Raw genomic sequence first — 23,675 nt, 5'->3', positions numbered from 1 at the left:
TGTACAGGACCTTCTAAATAGGAGGTCCTGGTTTTTAGCCCTCCAGACCACTAGACCAATCCGGTCGGGGTCTAAACCGAGATCAGTCATGAATAATAATAGGTACTTTAAACACCCATTTTGTAGAGAAAGGAATAACAAAAAAGAAATAGATAAATCATTTTATTCATATTTTTAGCCAATTCTACCATGGTAAGTAATAGTCCATAATTTGTTGTTTATTGAAAAAAATATATTCAACAGTAATGCTGTCGTACCAGACAAGTTATATAATATACAGGTAGGGTATTAGAAGGAATCGTTATACTACATTTCAGAAATTACAAGAATAAATGCATTTACAATTTTCAATTCAGTGAAATATGGTATTTCAAGTGAAGTCTCTACACACCTAAATAATTCGGTTATTGAAAATATCAGTATCATAATAATAATTATGAGTGAATATGAGACATGAAGGGAACTCACCAACACAAACAATATGTATATTGACACATTGAATATAATTTGCTGTATTTACATTAAACAACAATTTTGTGCTATAGGCTTCCACTATAAAACTAAGCATATCGCGGACAGCAATTATCCATAATCGAGAATACTACTAATGCCCACCTATCACTAAATTATTTCTATACGGTAATTATTAACATTATTTTGTATGAATCTCTGTTGATAAGCTAATTTTTACAAAAAGATTTAGAAGATACTGAATGATTAAAAAAAGTTTTGAAGGAAGAAAACTGACAGCACTGTAAAAAACACTTGCAACTAAAATTCGTTAACAATTTCGATCCCTTTTCTCAAACTTGAGCAGAAAAATCAAGTAAAATATTATGAAGATAGGAAAATGGAAAATAATAAGACAAAACCTCATGACCAGGCACTTTATAATAATTATTTTTATTTTATTCATTTTTAATATCAACGATTCAAATCTTTGTGTGAGGCGCAGGCCTCAACAAAAGTACTTAGCCAAATAGCCAAAAATCGATTTCCTCTACATATTATGATCTCACATATTATTACACATTTAGGTATTTATAATTTTTAACCAGTAATTGTACCAAATACACATTAGAATTACACGTTATATCTTACTGACATTCATAATTATATATTACCAATAACAAATTTTGTTAACAATTTTTCAAACATTATTTTTGTTAAGGCCTGTAGCACAAAGTGTGTGGTAGCGATTTTCTAAAAATATTTTTCCTTTCTATTTAAACATCCACGAACACCTATACCTTCAAATTTGACATTTTTACAAATTCATATATATTTATATAATTTTATATTAATATGAACAATTCATTTTCAAGAGTGGCACAAGAATATGACTGATCAGTCTAAAATTATTAGAGCAAATTAATTTGTTACAATAAATTATAACATTGACATTACAATAGAAATCCATAGCAACACAATTCAGTTAGATCAAAACTAGAAATGAAACTTCTAAATGAACTCACAGATAAATAATGATCTTGAATACAATATTTCTCGTAGAATAGAAAGCGAATTATCTAGTAGAATAAAGATAATTAATATCATCAATGATTCAAAATGTGAAGAAATGATGGTCTCAGAACTAGAAATGATAATAGAATCTTGTTCCAGTAGTAACAAACTATGAAGTTTCGGCGAGCTTCATACTTACATATATAGGACAATGAAAAGCAGTAGGCCTACAGTGCGACAATATACAGAAAACCTGATTTAAGCTTTAAAAAGTACTGAATTAAGATTTTTTAAGGTCGCAATAAAAAATATATAAAATGAGTTTTATTTCAGATATGATAGTGGTAGGGTTTACTGATTAGCAAGAATAGGCCTACATTGAATATTTTGAAACTATCAAGTATTCCGAATTATATGATCCAAAACGGTTCCAATTCTAATTTATTTATACAAAGACAGTCCAAATGTAGCTAGGTTATAATGTTACTCATCCCCCACAACAAATTAAAAGCACTTAATGAGTTGAAGAATAATGACCATATTATACAAAATTCAATAAAATAACTCTAATCATAAGTAAAAGATGTTCATTGTACAGTTTAAATTGTTTAGAGCTATAACTATTTCGAAAAGTGTGGCATGGATTTCTACTGAAGTCAAAAAATAGAATAAAATCATACTATAAATATATATTTTAAATTCACTACTTCAACAATTATTATAATAATATTAATGATAATCTAATAACAATACGTAAAGATTGTGCAATCACATGCATTTAAAAGCGCAATAGTGCTAGCAAGTAAGAGAATAAAAACGATCAAGGTAATTGGTATTATAACAATAAGATAAAAAATAGAATAAAAACGCATAAGAATAATGCTAAACGATAATGTACAGTTATTTACACTTTGAAAGCAAGAAGAAAGAAGAACAGGTATAGCACCAATAAAAATAACGAATTAATTGAAAACAAGAAATAATAAAATTTGATATAATATTTTTCAATACTTTAATAAATCTATTCCACAACACTGAGAATTGAAGAAAAGTCAAAGGAGAAACCCGAAGACAAGAATAATAGATTGAAAAAATTAAAATGAAAACAATCGATCAGAAATGTAATTGAGAGAATGGTTTCATTCAATTGAGCCAACAACATTACATTCTTATAAGAGCAATATTATTTGTTTGTCTTAAGAGCAATATTATTTATCTAACGTACTTACAACTATCTTATTTTTTCAAAACAAGGTATTTAACCTGTAATATGATTTCGGTCAAATTGGTTATTATTAAATGTTCAGTGAATAATTTATATTGAAATTTGTAACTCTATTGCATGAATCATTAAATATATATGTGAAGGATGATAACGTGGAAATATGACAGTAAAAATGTCATCTTACATTAAAATAACTATTTGAAATGCAATGTTATGAGCTTTTTGGAAATTTGTTGACTGCAGATCATTTAGTTAATAATTCACATAAAAACCTACTTAGCTAAAAACAATTAACTATTCACAATCTATTTCCTCACTTATGTAGCCTATAATGAAAGACAGATGTCTCAATTATTCACATTTGAATCTACAAATACTATTATGGGTAAGGGACAATAATAGGCTATGCACTGTCAATGAAACTAGCCATTCTAGTAAGATTGGGTTAAGCATGCATCTATTGCAAATCAATATTTAAACCACCCTAAATTCGTACACATGGCAAACATAAATAAATAAACTATCAAGGAAATAATCGATTTGAAGAATGACTACATTTTTGATGATAACTAAGTTAATTAAGAACATTAAATTACGAACAATGTCCAGCACAAATAGAATACTTAATATAATCTAGTATTTACATTTTATACACGAATGTTATCATATAGTGAGATATTAAACATAAATTACAATTATACAAAAATTTGAAACTCTATTACAGTAAGGAAGAACGTCTTAGTTTGTCTAAATAGATTTGATTTTTGAAAAACAGCATAACAGTAGTACTGGTTTTCTTATTATTATATAGTAGAAAGAAAGTTAATTACTAACAGAACAATTAAACGAGATGACATCTAAAAATATTCAGTTGGTTATTAGAAAAAATTATTAAACTACATGTTGACAGCTTTTATTGCATACGACTCAATTTATCCAGAAATTGTAAAATGTTACTAATACATGTGAATGTGTATAGGATAACAGTGAAATTAGAAGCTCGTCTATTATTGAACAGATTGAAAACATTATTTCAATTGTATGAGAGTAGACTACCGTAAATATAATCAATAACCCTATTGTGCTTAGGCTTATAATCAATAAACAAATGAAATTAAAAACAGGAAAATATGGTTTCATCTTGTTCAATAATGTGATAAAATAATGATATTGTTGTTGGGGGTTCACTAGCAATCAAAATTTTCATAGATAGACAAAATAATCTACCTAAAACAACGATTGAAGTTCGTATTTGTATTTCTATCAATACAAAATTATTAAATGTACTCTTACAGTATTTTATCCTTGCAATGTTAAAATATAACAAAAAATAAACAACATTGTTTCTTCGAAATGTCATAGATTCTAAGAAAACGCATCCTACAAACTTTTTGTCATGATCAAATCACAGATTTAATTCGAATTCTTCAACCTTGATATTCTATTCCAAACAAACCCAATAATGGATTGTATAACATTCCAACATAAAGTAATATTATTGGAAAGAGTTGTAATCTTTCAACAGATAAAACGATCTGAGTACATATAGTAAGATAGGCCTTTGAAGGCAGTGAAGTCGTCAGTAATAAACTGAGATACTTCTAATCAGTCCCACATTTAAAGCAGTAAGCAGTTCATTTCTAAATACATTAATAAAATATCTCTCATTATTTCATTTCAAATTTCAACATTAGTTGTTAAGCAACAAATACCACATAAGCTCAAGTAGTTATTGTGAAATAGTGGATGACCAGAATTCTGTTGAACATTGATTTTGATACCCCGACACTTGATCAAAGATTAACGTAGCTAACCATACAAAAAACCTCAGATCCAATTGATGCTGTGTAAATGAGTCCCTTGTTTCAAGTTGACGACATTAACGGTTCAAACTATTGCACTAAAGTTGCATGATCCAAGAAAATATAAAATAACTATTTTCTAAAACTTGCCTTCCACATTGAAAAAAAAATCTTCAAATATGTGTAATTAAAGTCAATTTTGAACCAATTGAATTACGATGTCTAATAAAAATGTAGGTATGCCTTAAAAACAACTAACTATACCGTACACATAATATAGTCGAACTAATAATAATGCTAACTTAGAAATTTATTAATATAAATTTGATTACATCTATAAATATAAAAATGTAATTCACTGTTAATATAAAGAGTCGATTCGTTATCAAATAATAGCTAAGCTACACACAGGTTATAACTAAATTAAATACAATGATATCTATAAACGCTAAATAGTTCGTGAAAGACCCTTCAAATGTGTTGGGAGCAAGAATGTTTCTCAAAAAAGAGAACATAATATCAATTAGGGAGATCATGAGTTTAGTGTGTGAGCGTTGGAGACTATCTGGGTTTAAATATGAATATGTCTTTCTTGAAACGAGTGCTGGTCAAAAGCTAACTACCAGAAGAGGCTGGGATCACAGCTGTTATTGTGGCTGACATCGAAGATGTTCCTGTAAAAATACAATAGAAACTCAACAAAAAAAGCAATAAATCTCATCAACAAAAATCATGTTTTTTCAATAAATTGAGGAATAATCGACGTTCGGTTTGTTTCTACCCATGAGAATGAATAAAATATTTTTTTTGCAATACACTGAGGACTCCAGATGAACACAATTAATGTGCATACTGTACAATAAGACCATCTTTAAAGCCGGCCGGCCACTGACGATAGTTCCAATTCCAACAACACGCCACTCAAAATGTTCGCGATTGATAATTCACACCAACAGCTGATCTTCAGCAAATCGTAGGACATTTTGGGTAGTGTAGAGCCTTGGAACGATCGTCAATAACCAGCTTAATATTTGTTTAACAATCGAATGAGTTTTATTTCACGAGATAACTTGAATAAATAAACAAATATCTGATTCTCATTATGCAGGTGTAATGGGATCTCAACAATCGAATAAACTGACTCCGGCTTGTCAATTTTATTGGAGATTATTATCAATTTGAAAATCTTCAACTTTGAAAAAACGATAAGATATTGGAGACACCTTTCAAATAACTTGCTAGCCCCATCCAGTCCATCAATGCCAGGTTAACAAGCTTATCTAGTAGTCAAAACTGACCTGCAATCCACTAAGATTTTTGTGAAGCTCTGTTGGAATGCATTCCACTAAGAAGAAGGAGGATATTTCAAGGATAATCAATGATTCATAATAGGGATATATGTATCAAGTTTATTTACTTCATTCAACATAATACTAAGTTTAATCATTCAACATAACACAATTTCCCAGAAAATTACCACCGGCTTAAGCCCAAGTTGAGAGATAAATAATAACATATACTGAAATATTATATTTAGGGCCAGTTTCCGAGCTCGGGATCTATAAGTTACAGAGTCCAGGACTGAAATATGCTCTCGGGTCTAAATTGAATTTCTGAGTCACGATTTTATCTTCTAATCTCCGGAGTCTATCAAGTTCTCGACTTATTAATTTGAGTCCAGGACTTTAACGCAGTAAACATGAGGGAAATTCACAATATTTTACTGTTGTATTGTTGGCATCATAGCAAAACGGAAACAGCTGATAACAGCTGGACAATTCAAATGAGCATGCTCTCCAAACTATTTTGTAAAAATACGTTTCGATTTCTTTGTAGGCCTATTCAAAGCAAAACCTTTGAAAGGTGAATGAATAAACATTTCATTATTTACGTTATGTTATTATTGATCATTGATCCTAACCAGTGATTTTGGAATAAAAATTTCATTAGGCTATTGAGTTTGAAAACGTATTTGTTTTGAAAAAAAAACTGGAGAAATAATTTATTATTATTAATATGTTGAATATGACATTGATTAATAACATTCAGATTGGAATATAAATTCCAAGGCAAGGCTTGTATTATTTCGCTTGAACATTTTTAGGTTATGTCAGAGTCGTAAAATGAGGTTAGTTTTTTACACATAATTCTGATACAATTATATATTCCAAAATGAACTTGCAAACTATAAATTATGAATTTAGATGGACTAATCCAAATAATTTAGGCATTCCATGACTTCTATTTGGCTTTTTATCTACTCCAAAACAATAACTGAATTGTGTTTGCTCAGTTAAGTCTAGAACTTGAATGAAACCCTACCCCAGTCGAGGGTTTAAAATCACGCAGTTTTAAGTCCTGGACTTAACGATTTTTGATAAATCCTTGACTCGGAAAGAGGCGAGAATCTAATTCAAGTCCTGGACTTATAAGCCCTTCACTCAGAAAGCGAAATTATAAACTCCAGGGTCTAACATGATCTCTAAACTCTAGAGTCGATTCAAGTCCTCAACGACGTTAACGCTCTGACTCGGAAATCCAATTTTCTGACTCCAGAGTTTAAAACCAGTTCAAGTCTAGAACTTAGCTAAATGACGAGCTCGAAAACCGGCCCTTAGGATTCAAATAAGTAAGTACTCTGAATAGAGTAATTGATAATAATTTGATTTGGATAGATGGATTGCACATCTTTATACTTTAATTTTCCTTTATTTGCACATTCAAACTCATTTTATTCTTACTTACCCCTTATTTTCAAAGTTCTTTGCTGGCAGTTATCATTATCACCCTCATCCTATCATTTATCATTCATATAAGACTTTATGCTCTCTCATCATCTTTATTGATAGCACCTCTCCTTCATCACTTCATAATTATATTCATTTTCACTATCACTTTCACCATCAACTCTATTAAGGAATGTTTTAGAAGTAGTTTTCTAAGTATTTTTTTTCTTTTCAAACGTTAGTTTCAATTTTTTTTATTAAACTGTATAATGTACTTATTGCTGTGTTAAGGAAACATATTTGGGTCATTACCTGTTGCTTCCGATGTGATATTGTGAATAAATAATAAAAATAAATAAATAAATTGATACCTTGATTGGGTTCGACAGGGCTGACTAGTGCATGCGGAGTGGTGTTCGACTGAGCCATCAGTTTCTGTCGCACTTCTCTGATCTTCAACTGTAGAGAAGATTTGCTCGGGAATATGTCAGCATGATCAGACTGAAACACAAACAATATTACTGCTACAATCTACAAACTAAGATGAACAGGGATAAACATTTTTGATGGTCTCAAACTAATAATAATAACAACGTAATTTTGTATGAAATTATTTGAAATAAATAAATTGATTGATATATCCACTCGAATATTCTCCTATCCTGCTTAGGAGATGATAAAAATGGAGAAACCAACTAAAAACAAAACCATGAAAATGTATAACTTGTTCTTCCACAAAAAGATAGAAGAGTATTAAATATTACTTGGGAGATGATGGAGAATAGACATCTAAAAAATAAAACCTTTTAGTCTGTATCACAATCTTGCATGATTCATGATTTGTGTCTGAATGAATAAGTAGTAGTTGTGTCTAAAAAAATAATTACGTTGATAATGATCTAATAAAACCAAAATTGTTCTCCTAAGTACAAGGCTATGAAAGAGATCATGAATATCACTTCAAATCAAAATCACTAACTTATTATTCTCTTTTATTCATCAAAATGCGCTTCACAATCAATTATACAATCTGAGCCAGCCAGGTTACTCAGCATTATCCTATACTATTAAACGAGCAATTTCTGTTTACATGTTTGTATTTCACCGGATCTCGAAAACGGCTCCAAGGATTCTCACGAAATTCAGAACATAGTAGGTTTATAAAATAAAAATTCGATTGCACTAGGTCTCATCCCTGGGAAAACTCGCTGAATGACATTAAAAGGATAATTATTATTCATCCTTGGAAAAACAGCTGATAGTAATTATTTCGTCGTCTGTTGATGATGGAAGTGATTGAGTGAGTTCATGTGTGTGGGACTGTATCAAAATTATGACTCAGCTGTTGAACTTTTGAAATCATTCAATCAGGTACTCAGTGCCGGTTGCAAAAAAGCCGGGTTATTTTTAATCCTGATTAATTCCAGTAGAACCATCTTTTTGAAATGGTCTTCTCTGATTTGGTTGACCTAAAATTAGGATTAGAATTTAACCGGCTTTTGTGCAACCGGGCCTTTGTGAGAGAAATTTTTGCATTCCTCTGGGAGTTAATATCAATTCACTGTAATTAGATAGAACATTTCTGTATGAACTATAAATATTATTATAATTTATTCTTTGGTAATAATTTTTCTATGCTTTTGTACTCCAGAGCGAAGCTCGGTCCCCGATATTTATTATTATTATCGAAGAATGATTCACGGAAATGGGTCTCTTGTTCTTCCACCATCATTACAAGACTTGTGATATGTGTCTGCTAAAGCTATCCAAGAATGGTGGGAGGTGAACATACCTGGAAAGCGGTGGTGGCCTGAGTGGAGGGGAAGAAGCCTTGCTCCTGAAACAGTTGCATGACGAGCTGGCGACGTTGCTCGAGCACCTTGCGATGGCCCTTCTCGGCGTCACGGCCACCCGGCGTCTTGGGCGTGCGCGGTGAGGCGCCCCCGTCGAATCCGCCCCCGCCACCCCCCTCGTCTGTGCTGCTGCCGCCGCTGCCCTTGAACGCCTCCAGGTTAAAGTCGGGGCCAAAAAACGTCGTTCCGGTCAGCTTGGCCGACTTAGGCGTCGCCGAGATAGGTACGTCCGAGCCTGATTCCTCATCTATAAATATTAAAATAATTTTATTCATTTGTATATTATAAAATCAAATACTATTCAAATCAATTCTATCACTTGTGAGATTTGTGTGATACAAATACACTACGTACAGTATACTATGCTTTAATAAATTCAAAACTAGAGTACCGTATTGTATGTTGAGGAGGAGCTGCAAAAGTGCACTTTAGTCCACTGCACAAACTACATAATCATATTATCAGACTAATATTATTTAAAAAAAGAAGAGAGAACTACGTATTCTCCCACTTCGCCTCCTTTTGTGTTCTAAGTCTTAAAATTTTTCTTTTTGTGAAGTGGAAACGATGGGTTTTTCAGGCCCAGCTTTCCCGAAAGAAGAAGATTGGACCTAGTATCAATAAATTTCAGTTTTTTTCAAAATCTTTCTTATACCTAGGTCCAAAACTTTTCAACACTATCTCACATGCAGGTAGAAGAAGTAGAACTTTGAAAGAATTTACATCCATAGTGAAAGACTGGTTATTTCAGAACCAAGAAACAGCTAAGTTTTTTAATTCTCTCCTGAGAACCTATCACATAACTCAGCTACAATAAAATTTAAGTATGTTTCGGTCAGTTATGTCCAAATTTTCTGTAATTGGTTATTTACATTTTTTACCTTAGCTCATACTTAATCAATTTAGTATTTTTTTCATTATCATCCAGTGAAAGGAGAATAAATTTCATTTTCATTAATTGTACATTACTAAGAGTTGTTGTGGAGCTCTACTATATAAAAAATACAGTTCGAAAAAATGAGACTATATTAATAAATATACATATAGGTTAATGAGACACTGGAATTGTTTCGTATTTAGATGGAAATACTAATAATAATAATTAGTTTCGTATTTAGTATTATTATTTATTGTAAACATTAAGGGCCGGTTGGCCGGTTTCCGAGCTCGGCATTTACTCAAGTTCTAGCACTTTAAACAGCAGCTGCAGTCACAAAATTGGCTTTCCGAAATGGGGCGTGGTCGCAGTTTTTATGATAGTCTTTATTTTCTCATTTCTATAATAAATTGGAAACGTTTTTTCTTAACGAAAAGAAACATTCCTAAATAATTCAAAATAGTTGAAACTTTACCCTATTTTATCTCTTTATTTTAATTTGTGTTCAATTTTTTAGTTTTTCGAATTTTAATTTAAACGTAGACTGGGACTACACCCACTACCACCGTAAACGTGGTAGTTTACGGAGGTAGTGGGTGTAGTCCCAGTCTATGTTTAAATTAAAATTCGAAAAACTAGAAAATTGAACACAAATTAAAATAAAGAGATAAAATAGTGTAAAGTTTCAGCTATTTTGAATTATTTAGGAATGTTTCTTTTCGTTAAGAGTGCATTTCACCCCGTTTCGGGAAGCCAATTTTTGACTCCAGCTGTTTTAAAGTCTAGAAATTAGTTGAATCCAGAGCTCGGAAACCGGCTCTAAGAGAAGCTAATTCATAAAATGTAATTTTGCCGAAAGCCCTCAACTGTTTTGATTGGATATTGTTGAGTGCGCAGTAACTTTACTTTGTAATCTGGCGCATGCTCGTGAAGCGCAACCCCGACCTCTTTTTCATTCGTACTAGAGTCACCGCAATAGAAGCATCTAATTGGACTATTAACCTCTGTCGTATAAACTGCTCTTATTAAAACTTCTCCACAATATTCTATAATTTTATTATTCTAGTATTTGAAACCTCATAATTTAATTTCTCTTCTTGTGATATATTATCAAATATTGTTCCACCTCGTTCCCTTTCTTTAAATCTAACTAGTGAAATACATTAAAGTGCTATGCAAAATTCATCATCAACGCGTCGTGTGGCCACACCAACACTTCAGCTTCAACTACGTAATAGTGATAAGGAACAATTTCAAGTTATTTATCAATTTCATAATTATTTCTCCTAACACCTCGTTTCATGCTATCCCAACCCCCTCCTCTGGTCCTCCGTTTAATACAGTCTTATTCTACTCCTATATTATTCCTCAACCACCCTCAAACCCCAACAGGAATGTTGTCTAGAAATATCAAGAATTTACTGAGAAATTAAATACGTGTTTCAACACCTATAAGTTGTCATCTTCACTACTATGGTGTCATCTTCAGGGCAACAACATCTACATCTCACCAACAGTATCTGATGACATATGTATTCATAGATACATACTTATTTACTGGTTACTCATTAGAATTGGTTAGCCTACTAGAACATTATTGGTTAGCCCACTAGCCCACTATAGTCAACCACACAAAAATAGTCCTATGGAAATTGGAATAGATGAGTTCAACGTTGTCTAACAAAAGTTGATCAACGTTGTCCGCAGCTGATTATAAATGAGAATTAATTTATACTTTCATGATAAACCTGACGAATTGGCAACGTCTATTGGTGCGTAGGGGGTGAGGAGGTACTTAGCCGTTCCAATTTTCATCGGACTTTCCTCGTGCAGTTGACTATAGTATTGGTAACCTACTAAAATATTGGTTGGTCTTCTAGAACATTGGTTATCCTACTAGCTGACAAGTAAAGGTTAGCCTACTAGCCGACAAGTAAAGGTTAGCCTACTAGCCGACAAGTAAAGGTTAGCCAACTTACTTACGAAGCGCTACAGCCCTGCGTGGACCTTGACCTCCTCAACAATTCGCCTCCATTCATCTCTCTGAGTAGCCAGCCTACTCATATTGGTAAGTCTACCAGCACACTTCATTAATTATTTTAGTAGTCAGGCTTAGATTTTAAAAGCTAGTCATTGAATCTATTTTACTGCCGTTAACAACTTGCTTAAATGCCTGAAGAATGAGAGAATACATCTTCAATGAAAGACTCTACAACAGTGTCTGTCTATCAGAAGCAGCAAAAACTCTTCAGAGACTTTTCGACAGTAGAGGCTATCTGTTATCTGATATCTGTTCCACCTATCTTCAACAATATCTTTGAAATTGCCTCTCCATTACATACAACTACTACTTTTAAGCTCTACTAAGCCACTTGCTGTACCACATGGACTTCCTCAGGAGTCCCTAGGCCCTTAGGCCTCTACTTTTTCTCAAGATGGTGAACAACATTTAGTTCAGTATTGGATCCAAGGTGGTGTGCTAAGCTGATGACTTCTCTTCAGTTACATCTTGAGATATTTTTCTCACACCACTTTCATGTTTCAGATGAACACGAAAAGCCGTCGGTCCCAAAAGCCTAAAAACAGTTGTAAGTCATATCAGAGGCCATGAAATTGATGAGATACGACCATGAAAACTCTGACTCCAGATTTATCCCAGCCAGTTCATTCGATATTTATTTATTAATTTTAGTTATTGCTGATGTTGATCTCAGTGATTTTAAGCAGAAAATGTACAAAAATGTCATGGTGAGGCAGGAGATCGATCCATTGCTTCAAATAGAAAAGTGGACTGCACAAATTTGCAACCTGCGTTGTTTAATCAAGACAAAATCTAATATAACTCCCAGAATTGTTCATTGAACAATCATTGCAAAAATAGTATTAAAGAATCAAATTCTTTGATTTTATACTTTACATTTCATATGAGATATGAATAGTTTACTATACTCAAAATAAATGAATAAAATCAGTCTTCACTTCAAGATAGATATCATGATATTAACGGATTTTGGACTTCATCTCAGTTCTGTCCTTTTTTTAAATTTTATAAATCTATTTATTTACATTTATTCGTTTTTAAAATAAGTACATCATCAAAATGATAGGGAGAGGAAAAATAAGGTAACCTTGTGCTATTCCTCTCCCAAATTTACTCAAGGTTACACATAGTCCGAATTAGTAAATGATTCATCTAAGTTTGCATGCTAGCAAAGATTATCAATTTTATAATACTGTAATAATTAATGAATCTATTCAATAATTTCAAAAATAAAAATATTATAATATAAAAAAATTAAAAATAATGCTTTAGATTTAATAAAGAAGATTTCTAATAAAAAATACAAGAACAATTTAAAAAATAAGGCGTTTATAAACTGGAATGTAGTAATTGTGAAAAATTTTACATTGGTCATACACGTAGATGTTTTCAAAAAAGGTTCAATGAACATATTCAGGCTTTAAAATCAAAAAATACTACTCGAAAATCAGCGTTTGCTGAGCATTTAATTGAAACTAATCATAATTATATCAATATAAATTCTAATATGAAAAATATTAAGCATTGGTAATGAAAGTAATAAATTGAATAGGAATAATTTAATAAATATAATTCAATTTGACTTAAATAATCTTATTTTTGATAAAATTAAAATTATTTTTTTTTAATTTAAATTTAATAACTTTAACCAGAAATAAATTTGTATCAATTAGTAAACATTTATTGAATTTTATTTTATTTTATAACCTGCCGATGGTGTGACCCACCGAACCTAGTTGTTGAAATATTTCAAAGTTTTTTAAAAATAAAGGGTGCTTTAAGATTTTTATATTGTTTTATTAATATTATAATACTTATTTACAAAATAGCATTGAAAAAATTGAGTTCTAGCAATAAGTGTTGCTCAAGTTAAGGGTTAAACTATTTTTAGAATCAATTTTAAAATTCATTACTAATGCTTCAGTTTCAGATTTTTTTTTGTATTACTGGTTGCAAGAAAGGAGCACTCAATTTTAAGATTCATTAATAATGCTTCAGTTTCAGAAAATTGTTTTGGTTTTACTGGTTGCAAGAAGGGAGCACTATGCATTGAACTGTTGTTCTACCTCTAGACATCTGTTGCTGCTGTTGCTGCTGCTGCTGCTGCTGTTGTTGTGCCTGCTGTTGTTGCTGTTGCTGCAGCTGTTGTTGTTGAAGCTGTTGTTGGAGCTGTTGTTGTAGTTGCTGATGCTGTTGCTGCTGCTGTTGTTGCTGCTTTTTCCTGAAGTTTTGTACATTGAAGACGTGCGGACTAGACGGCACTGAGATGGCACTGGGCGACTGGCATTCCTCCGGCTTGAACTCCGGCAGCGACGAGAACTTCTTCTCAAAGTTCACCTGCTCCAATACCCTGAAACAAATTGCAACATTATAAGACAACAACATAGCATTGAATTAATTTTTTTAGTTCAGAGCTAACTGCCTTGGATGGATTAGCTTGTATTGCCTTATTGGGAGTCGCCTGTGAGAGTAAACAGTAACAATAAAAGAAACAAATCTCAGAAGGAAAAGGTTAGTCTACTTCAATTATAAAGATTACAATATATGCTGGCTAGGATTAAATTTTGAATTAAACAATTGAAACTGTGGTTAAATATGCGATGAACTGAAAAACGTATTTACTATATACTTGAGAACTAATACATTTCTGCAAAAGAATGTACAGGAGAATTATTCAACAATACGAAGCTGAAATTCAATTTGATGATGATGATGATGATGACTAAGTTTATTATTGGCAACCTCTGGCAACCTTTTGTATGTGTATTATAATTATCATGTACTTGAAATTGACTCCTCTAATTGCAATTCATTGACAATCACAGGAATTATGATAATTGATATGAATGAAGGACAACACTTACCGATCCATGCCATCCTCGACATTCTTCTTGAAGAAGTTCTTCTTGACGGAGGGTGACTCTGGCACATCGCCGCCGACCATGTCTTCGACCGTCGCCAAAATGCCACTCTTGGTGTCCACGCTGCCGCCTCCACTGCTGCCTCCACTGCTGCAGCTGTTGGCACTGCCTGGCGCCACCCCCACCACAGCCCCACCACTATTCGCAGACAGCGGCTGGCAGTTGATGGACGAGTTCACGGATGTCGCCAACTGCACAGCTGTAAACACAACATTATGCATCAAGTATTTTAATGAAATAAATCGACTCTGTGAATTGCAAAATATGATACCCTATTCAGGAAGTCGGTGGATGCTTTAAAATGAAAGTAAATAATAAATTATTTCACAATCTGAGTAGTTGTGAAGGTGATAATCTGGTAGTTGAAATGATTATGTTTATACCCAAGAGCGCAAGTAATTTTCGATTGGCATTTGTAATGGTTGTTCAATGAATGAATAAACAATCCACAATAATAAGCACAAGCTGAAGACCCTACTTCGAGCAATTGAAAACTCTCACTGCACTAGTTTGCATACATTGGAAGCATAAAAATGGAAATAGTGAAAATAAGGAAAAATGTAAATCTGGCTGATAAAAAGAATGGGCCAAATTTCAAGAGAGTCATTATTGTTTCCATTCCTACATCTTTATGCATTGACAGCCCACTTAATTGTACGCTTGATAAATTGATAATTTATTTGAAGGCGGAATGGGAGGACAGAGAATAAGGGCCAGACCATAAGCGTTTTTTCAGGCACCATCCATGGCAATCAACCAATAGGAGAGCTTCCTGCCCTGCCGACTTTAAATACAAAGTCTGAAAAACGCTAAATATGGACACAATTTAATTCAATAAATGAGTTGTTAGCTTGGGCTGATAAAGAATCACATATTGTTAAGCTGAATCACCTAATAAAACTCCAATTTTAGGATAATGTATGAATAATCAATATTGATTAATACAATATCTAATATCTATCTATTATATCAACAACAAGCAGATGTGTTCAACATCTTAGTGGACATGTAATTTAAAATAATGTATTTTGGTGAATGAATTGATTTGAATAATTGGGTGAGTAATAATAGTTACATTGAGACTGCCGCCGCTGCAAAGGCGCCTTGCCCAGCTGAGCAGGGGTCGGCGCCAGGATAAACGTCTTCCGTTCTTCCTCCTCCTCCTCCTTCAACAGCATCTGCTCCTCCTTCACATCTTCACTCCCATCTTCCTCCATTTTCATCTGAAACAACAATAGAACAACATGTTCAAGCCTACAACATGAACGAAAATAGATAAAAACACCGAATAGAAGCAACACCGATCAAATTGAATTAATCGCCGATCAATAAACATTTACAAACTTGAAAACAAAATTAAATTTCATACTTGGAAAAATTCACAATCGAAATTATAAAAGCTTCCACTAAATAATATTAATTAATATTTGGCGTCTTCAGCAGAATTAAGTTTGTGTGCTAGCAACGAGCATTCAGTGAGTATTCTAGAGAAAGTAGAACAAAAAGTATAATGTGTATCTATCATAGTACAGTGAAAATTGATAAAATATATAAGACACTTATCAAAACAAATTTTATGAACCGATTTCAACACAGAAACACATCAAACCAGCAGCAAATTATCAAATAATTAAAGCATTATCAACTAATTAAAGAATTTTTCGAATTTTTCTCAATCTTAAAAATATACTATAATTTCTCACGTGCCTCAAAAAGAGAATAATTTGACTATTTGAACAGGTTATTTGAAAGTGAAAACCAGATAAAGATAGAAAATACATAATCAAGATAGACATACCTGTGATTGACTATGATTATAGGAAGTTGAGAAACTGGTTGATTCACAGTTTCCTTTCTCAGCTTGTTCATCTTCCTCTGTCTTCTTACCTAGTTCTGTAAATTGAATTTAAATTTAATGAAATGTTCACTTGAAATATTGAGATAGAATCGAAATGGAAAGATATTTCAATGAGTGATGAAGAAACGATCACAAATATTAACTCATCCAATTACCAAAGGAATCACAGGAAAAGTGAGTGTTTATGGTAAACACTTTCAGCTTACATAATTACATTTTAGGAGCATATTAGAAGCACTCCGAGAATACTTTCAATTTTTAAAGCAATATTATTTCACTTTCATTACACTTATGGTAGATCACAACAATTTATCGCCCAAGCATGCTTATTTTACAATTTTTCAAGAATTAGAAACATAGGTTCAAGTTTGCGATATCTAATTCATATTAGGGGAAACATGAACATAAACTATTTTTATAGTTATTACTTAATGCCTTTTGATGATAATACGCGTTTGTTATAATGTTGTTATTTTATTTTTTGTAGAAAGATATTCAACTAATTTGTATGAGCTAGTGTTCTATTTCAAACTGAATAATTATATTATTAATTTAAATATCGATCAAGAATTATTATATTATTGTGAGTATTAATGCCATTACCTTGATAATACTGAGCAGCTGCCCCTGGGCCGCCTTGTTGGTCGCTATTCGAGACATCCAAATCTTTGTAGTGAACAGTCTTCTTTTCTTCTTTAATTATACTGTGAAAAACAAGAAACATCACAATTAAGAAATTCAAAAGGATAATATCATAGTACAAAACTGTAAGTTGATTCGTATGGCTTTTCTGTTTGTAGATAGTCCCTTACGGTAAGATCCCACTTAGCATGAATATAATATATAAAATATAAACCTCAGCCGGGACCGACAAGAAAAACTATATTTTTTAATGAACTCTGAACTCAATCATCAAATACAGTAACAACTCCATTCTAAATAGCATTTAGCGCAGGTTGCACAAAAGCCGGTAAAATTTTAATCGTGATTCATTCCACGAGAACCAATCAGAGAAGCCATCTTATCAAAAAGGCCTTATCTGATTGGTTCCCGTGAAATTAATCACGGTTAAAATTAAACCGGCTTTTGTGCAACCGGGCCTTAGACTTCTTTGGCATGTAAATTTCCATTTTGAACACGAGGCTTTGGTAAGAGACGTGTTCTACGAGTGAAATCACTAAGCAACGACATTGCCACACTTGTCAATTTATAATCTGATTATATCAAATTGTAATTTTACTGGAACCAAATGGAAAATATAAGTATTTCAGAGATTGCCTACCAGTAATTATGTGATAACGAATCGAATAGAAGAGTTGCAGGTGATGACTACTTACTTTTGACTAAGAGATGTGGGCACTATCACAGTTGGAGTGGTGGGGGGTTGTTGTGGTTGAGATGATGATGATGATGACACTATTTTGATGGGCGTCGCCTGGTGAACTGAGATCTGGCGCCCACTTGAGTCTGAAAATCAAAATCATACAAATTTTAGATAATAGTTAGAAAACTATCGATTATCTCCTTATTATTATCGAACAATGACCATTGAATTGCGTTCATTGATTTTCAGAAAAGGCTTCCTAATAAATACATTAAATATGAGAAATTCAATGTCGGGACGGTAATACGCAATCAAGATAGAAAAAACCATGATACCCATAATTTGGATGAAAACAACAAATAATGATGATTGAGAATCCTACCTCTTATTCCTCCACGTAGGCTCATCCTAATGCACTTGATATCTTTCTTTTTTATATTTGTTGCAAATATTGTACTATGGAGTTGGAGAAAATAAGTAACCTAGTTGATTTCATTGAAATTAAAGATTTGAATTGCTATAAAACATATCTACCTATCTGTGCTGTTCTAGGGCTACTCAAAAGTTTTTATGAATTAACTAGTAGGCTACCCTAGTATTCTATGAATTGTAACGGCCTGTCTAGAACAATTTTATATTATGTAACTATTCGCTGGTGCCATTTTTGTTGACCGAAGCGAAGCTGAGGTCTTAGTTTCGACTCGATCAGCTTTTCTCTGTTTGTTTGTACCGCAGTTACAGTCGCAGTTATTGTCCGATTTGGATGAAATTTGGTATGCAAGTTCTTTGAAACAAGGCGCAGAAACGTATGTGTAACGATTTTTGATAAGACCTCCGGTTTTTTTGTAATATTTAAAAAATCATAGACTAACCTCAAAAGTGACTTTTTCGTATCTTTGAAGATACAGCAATTCATGTTCCTACTTTTTCGCATCTATTGTCACCAGGCAAAGGTGACCGAATTGGTTAGAGCGTTGTTTGTCACACTGTGGGACCCAGGTTCAAATCTCTTCAGAGACGATAATAATTGTTTTATCTTATTCTAATAATATATCATTATAAAATTATTATTATTATTATGATTATATAGAATAATTAAATTGAATCATCTTATTATTATTAAATTAATTTATGAAATTAATTGGAAAAATTAAAAAAAATCTTTAATATCAACACATAAATAACTATTATTGTCTATGTTACAGATAACTCAACTATTTTAGTTGTGGACAATTTTTATCATCAAAAAAATTAATCAACTAATAAATCAACAACTATTTTAGTTGTAAACAATATTTAACATCATAAACATTTATTTAATCTCCAACTTCTTTTATCCATAACTATCAGTTATTATTTCACTTATTTTTTAACTGAATTTTCAGTTCATCAGGTACAATAATTATTGTATTGTATGCATTTTTTGTGTATTTTTGTGTCGCTCTACAGTGTCAAGTCTTTTGTTTTCCTTTTGGTATGAGATCGGAAACCGATTTGTGAGCATCAACATTCTGCATTGGCATAACAAGCCATAATAACATTGAATCCACTTTTCATGAAAAACATCATTAGCAATCTTATTTAGAATCATTTTCCGTCTCACCATCGTCTGTGAGACATCTAAATTGCCTACTGCATATTCCATTTTTCCGTCAGTTGACCGATTTCTTATAATTAATTATTAGGAAAGTTGTAAATATGTTTATATTGTAAATATGGAGGCGATATAAAGGTACCTCCTTGATAAGTACGGTGTCCCTGCAAACAGTGTCTCTAGCACTTTCAATGGAGAAAATAATAGATGACATGGCTAAATCTTCACAATATACTGTACTTATTGTACTGGCCCTTCTCATTAGATTGAAAGTTGTATTCATGAGCGAGGTCTACTGTTCGCAGAACTACTAGTATTAGTATTTTTATAGTGAGTTCTCCCATGTAGACCTCCCATACATTTCCTCGTACATTCCAAATACATTTTCCCCCATATATTTGTTTCAATAGTTGCAATTTTATTTTGGACAAACTATCTATTGATTAGTGTACCTGAGATCGGTATCTGGAATCCAGCCTGCGCAGGCAGATAGGTGACGTTGGGCAGCCGGCCCTGGTGCACAAAGTACTGGACAGTGTTCTGGTCAGTGGTGCCGCTAGCGGCCACCTGTTCGCCGCCGTCCAGCAGCCGCGGCTTGATGACCAGGTTGGTGAGCAGTGGACCCGACTCGGCGATGCTCAGCGACGCCGGATTCAGAAAGGTCAGCGTCAGCGGGTGGCCCGATGTCTGCGTTCGCTGCAGAACGGGAACCGTCTTCATGGTGTTCTGACTAGGAACGAGTATCGACTGCGAACTGGTGACCGTCTTCGGCTGCAGAATGGTTGCGTTGGTGATGATCGGCGCCTTCACGTTGGCCGTGCTGTAGGCAGCTGACGTCAGCACCGTTCTCACGTTCCTGTCATGGCCGAGGTTCTGCATGGCGGCCGTCACTTGCATCACGGGCTTTGTCTGAATGATGCTTGCGGCGGCCACTTCGGGTGCGGCGGCTATCTTCACGTTGTGACTCGACTGCTTGGGCATTGTGTTGAGAACGGTTGCTTTGGTGGCGGTCAGCTTCACAGTGGTGAGTGGCTGCGCGCGGAACAGGGTCGTGCCCACTGAAGAGGTGGTCGTCTGCTGCTGCTGCTGCTGGTTGACCACCATCATTCCGTTCTTGTTCTTCAGGTGTTCGTCGGTGTTCATCGGCTCTGGTTTGAACACCTGCAATAAAACAATTTGAATTAGTTGCTTTCAAATATTTATTACACACAACCTACACTATGATCCGAAATTCTTTCGGAAACTAAAATACCAACTAGTATCTTACATAAAACATAAGTTTTATGGTGCCTTAAAGAGAGTACAAAAAACAATTTTCTCTTTTTGAATATGGTAGATTTTATCCTAACAGCAATTTTCCGCAGCCGTTGCTTTTTCCAAGATTTTTCTGAGGCTATTTTAAGATGGTACTATATGTGCTGCATTAAATTTATTTCACACTTTTTATACATGACTAATTCAAATACGGTTTTCTTATTTTCTTCCATCATTTGGAATTATATCCTGAGTACACAAATTGAATTGGATTTGCATATCACATTTAGATCCGTTCCCATGATATTATCCGGTCCCTTTGCTAAGTGAAAAATCTTACAGTTTGAATCAAGGTCAAACTGAAACTCCAACAACAGGACTTCTAGATAAATGTAAAATTTATTTTATGAACCGTATGTCTTGCACACATCGATTTTTACTTTCCTTGCCCTATTACCATAGGTAAGAAAAGTATTGCTTTCCGATAAAAATTAAGGTACCCCAATTTCTAAATTTCTATACGTTTCAAGGTCCCCTGAGTCCAAAAAAGTGGTTTTTGGGTATTGGTCTGTGTGTGTGTGTGTGTGTGTGTGTGTGTGTGTGTGTGTGTGTGTGTGTGTGTGGTGTGTGTGTGTGTGTGTGTGTGTTGTGTGTGTGTGTGTGTGTGTGTGTGGTGTGTGTGTGTGTGTGTGTGTGTGTGTGTGTGTGTTGTGTGTGTGTGTGTGGTGTGTGTGTGTGTGTGTGTATGAGTGTATGTGCGTCTGTGTACACGATATCTCATCTCCCAATTAACGGAATGTCTTGAAATTTGAAACGTAAGGTCCTTACACTATAAGGATCCGACACGAACAATTTCGATCAAATGCAATCCAAGATGGCGGCAAAAATGTTGTCAAAAACAGGGTTTTTCGCGATTTTCTCGAAAATGGCTCCAACGATTTTGATGAAATTCATTGATTTTGATCAATTCTAAAATAGTAATCGATAAGCTCTATCAACTGCCACAAGTCCCATATCTTTAGAAATTTCAGGAGCTCCGTCCCATCAATGCGAAGTTCGATTTTAGATTCCCAATTATCAGGCTTCAAATACAATTTAAACAAAAAAAATCAAAGTGGATTAGATTGAGCATGAAAATCTCTACAATTAATGTTCAGTAGCATTTTCACCTAAAATTGAAAATAAGCTTTAAATTCGAGAAAATGTGATTATTCAATTGCAAATTATTGTTGATTCTATTAAATCATTCACTATGAAGAGATAGCAGACCTCATGTGTGTCTCCAGCGTTATTGCCCTGTCACCAGCTGGCTCAAATCTTTGAATAACGGCAAGGAAAGTTGTGTGAGTGCGCCACACCAGATTTTTGTTCGTACGATATTAATTTTTGCCGTCCTTATAAATTAATTCTATTGAATAAAACAGATGATGTTGGTCAATTTTCGTTTAATCTGATATAATTCATAAGGACGGCACAATATCGTACGAAAAAAAAATCGATGTGTGTGTGTGCGGGGCTTATGCTCCCACCATCCAACAAAGTTATTTTTCAGCTGATCTGCTGCTATTATCTCTAACTATACAGTTTCTACACTACTAACAGCTATTTTCAACTTCACTATTCACTATACAGCATCTACACTTGTAACAGCTTCTACACTATCCAATTGAAATTAAAGGCTGACTGCTGAATTGATGAAATTCGAAAAAATTGAATAGGTCTATTGTAGATAGAAAAATTATTGAATTGCTAAGAAATGGATAATATTAATTTACCATTTATGCAATCGTTTAGTATTTTCAAGCAATGGATTAGCATTTAAAATAAAAGAATAACTCTCAAGACTAGGATTTTGGTGACCTTGGGCGAAGCAGGCATAGTTTTGAAGGCGCCGCCGGTTGGCTGAAATGCGGACACGCCACTCGGGTTGATGGGCGAGTGGTAGGCGAAGGTGGGCAGCGGCGATGGGAGGGGGTTCTCCTGCACCTGCACCTGCACCTGTGGCTGCACCTGAGACATGTACGACTTGATGCTAGTAGCAGCAGCAGCTGATGCACTTGCAGTGGTGGTGGTGGACGTGGTGTTGGCCACTTTGATGGGCTTCGGCCGACAGGTGACGTCACCGGCCGCCGGCAGACCCGACACCGGGCTGAACCTCTGCTGTGGAAACGCCTTGTTCTCGATCAGCGGCTCCGCCTCGTCCTGCGACTCAGAGTCCGAGTCGGTCACCTTCTCCTTGCACTTCAGGTCCAGCTCCGTGTCTTCGCAGATCACCTGCAACAGAATACATCGCGTTATGTATAATTGAAAATTATTTGCAAAGTTCATTTTTGCAAAAAATTTCATCTCATCTTCTTATCGACTCATCTTAATTACATCTTGACTATCTACTTGAATCTACTCATATATTTATCATAATTGCATCTTGTTTACTTGATTTGTAATTTTTATTTTAAATGGAATGTACTATGAACTAAGTATCATATGTATTAAACCCTACAGTAATAAGAAGTTCATATCATAGATGTCATTCTGTTGAACTACTTTTACTGTATCACTAGTATTTCATTTTGTTTGTGTGAATAGATAATAGGTTTTTCTCAGTTTTAATTCCAGCCTTCCAGAAAATTCAGGTTTCGAATTATTATGTTAATCGTTGATACTTTCACACAATCTCATTTTTATTCCAGATAAAAAGAGGTACACTTCTTCTTCCTCCTGAATCCATTAAAATAT

The 23,675-nt window shown here is 33.7% G+C and overlaps 1 protein-coding gene across 3 annotated transcripts in view; it reads right to left on the bottom strand.

The window, feature by feature from the left end:
* Nucleotides 1-873: 873 nt before the first annotated feature.
* LOC111051212 (putative transcription factor capicua) overlaps nucleotides 874-23,675 on the bottom strand; it is a 50,426-nt gene continuing 27,624 nt past the window's right edge. For all 3 annotated transcript variants that reach the window (XM_039432864.1, XM_039432862.1, XM_039432863.1), the window contains 11 exons: nucleotides 22,800-23,213; nucleotides 20,138-20,846; nucleotides 18,105-18,234; nucleotides 17,371-17,471; nucleotides 16,708-16,802; nucleotides 15,985-16,132; nucleotides 14,853-15,108; nucleotides 14,055-14,338; nucleotides 9,010-9,317; nucleotides 7,589-7,718; nucleotides 874-5,165 (listed from right to left, as the gene is read on the bottom strand). In XM_039432864.1, the coding sequence (XP_039288798.1) occupies nucleotides 5,107-5,165; nucleotides 7,589-7,718; nucleotides 9,010-9,317; nucleotides 14,055-14,338; nucleotides 14,853-15,108; nucleotides 15,985-16,132; nucleotides 16,708-16,802; nucleotides 17,371-17,471; nucleotides 18,105-18,234; nucleotides 20,138-20,846; nucleotides 22,800-23,213 (2,634 nt within the window). In that variant the 3' untranslated portion in view covers nucleotides 874-5,106. The remainder of the gene's footprint in view (nucleotides 5,166-7,588; nucleotides 7,719-9,009; nucleotides 9,318-14,054; nucleotides 14,339-14,852; nucleotides 15,109-15,984; nucleotides 16,133-16,707; nucleotides 16,803-17,370; nucleotides 17,472-18,104; nucleotides 18,235-20,137; nucleotides 20,847-22,799; nucleotides 23,214-23,675) is intronic.

Source organism: Nilaparvata lugens, chromosome 7, assembly GCF_014356525.2.
Source record: "Nilaparvata lugens isolate BPH chromosome 7, ASM1435652v1, whole genome shotgun sequence".
NCBI classification, from domain to species: domain Eukaryota; kingdom Metazoa; phylum Arthropoda; class Insecta; order Hemiptera; family Delphacidae; genus Nilaparvata; species Nilaparvata lugens.
This window is presented reverse-complemented; position numbering and strand designations above follow the sequence as displayed.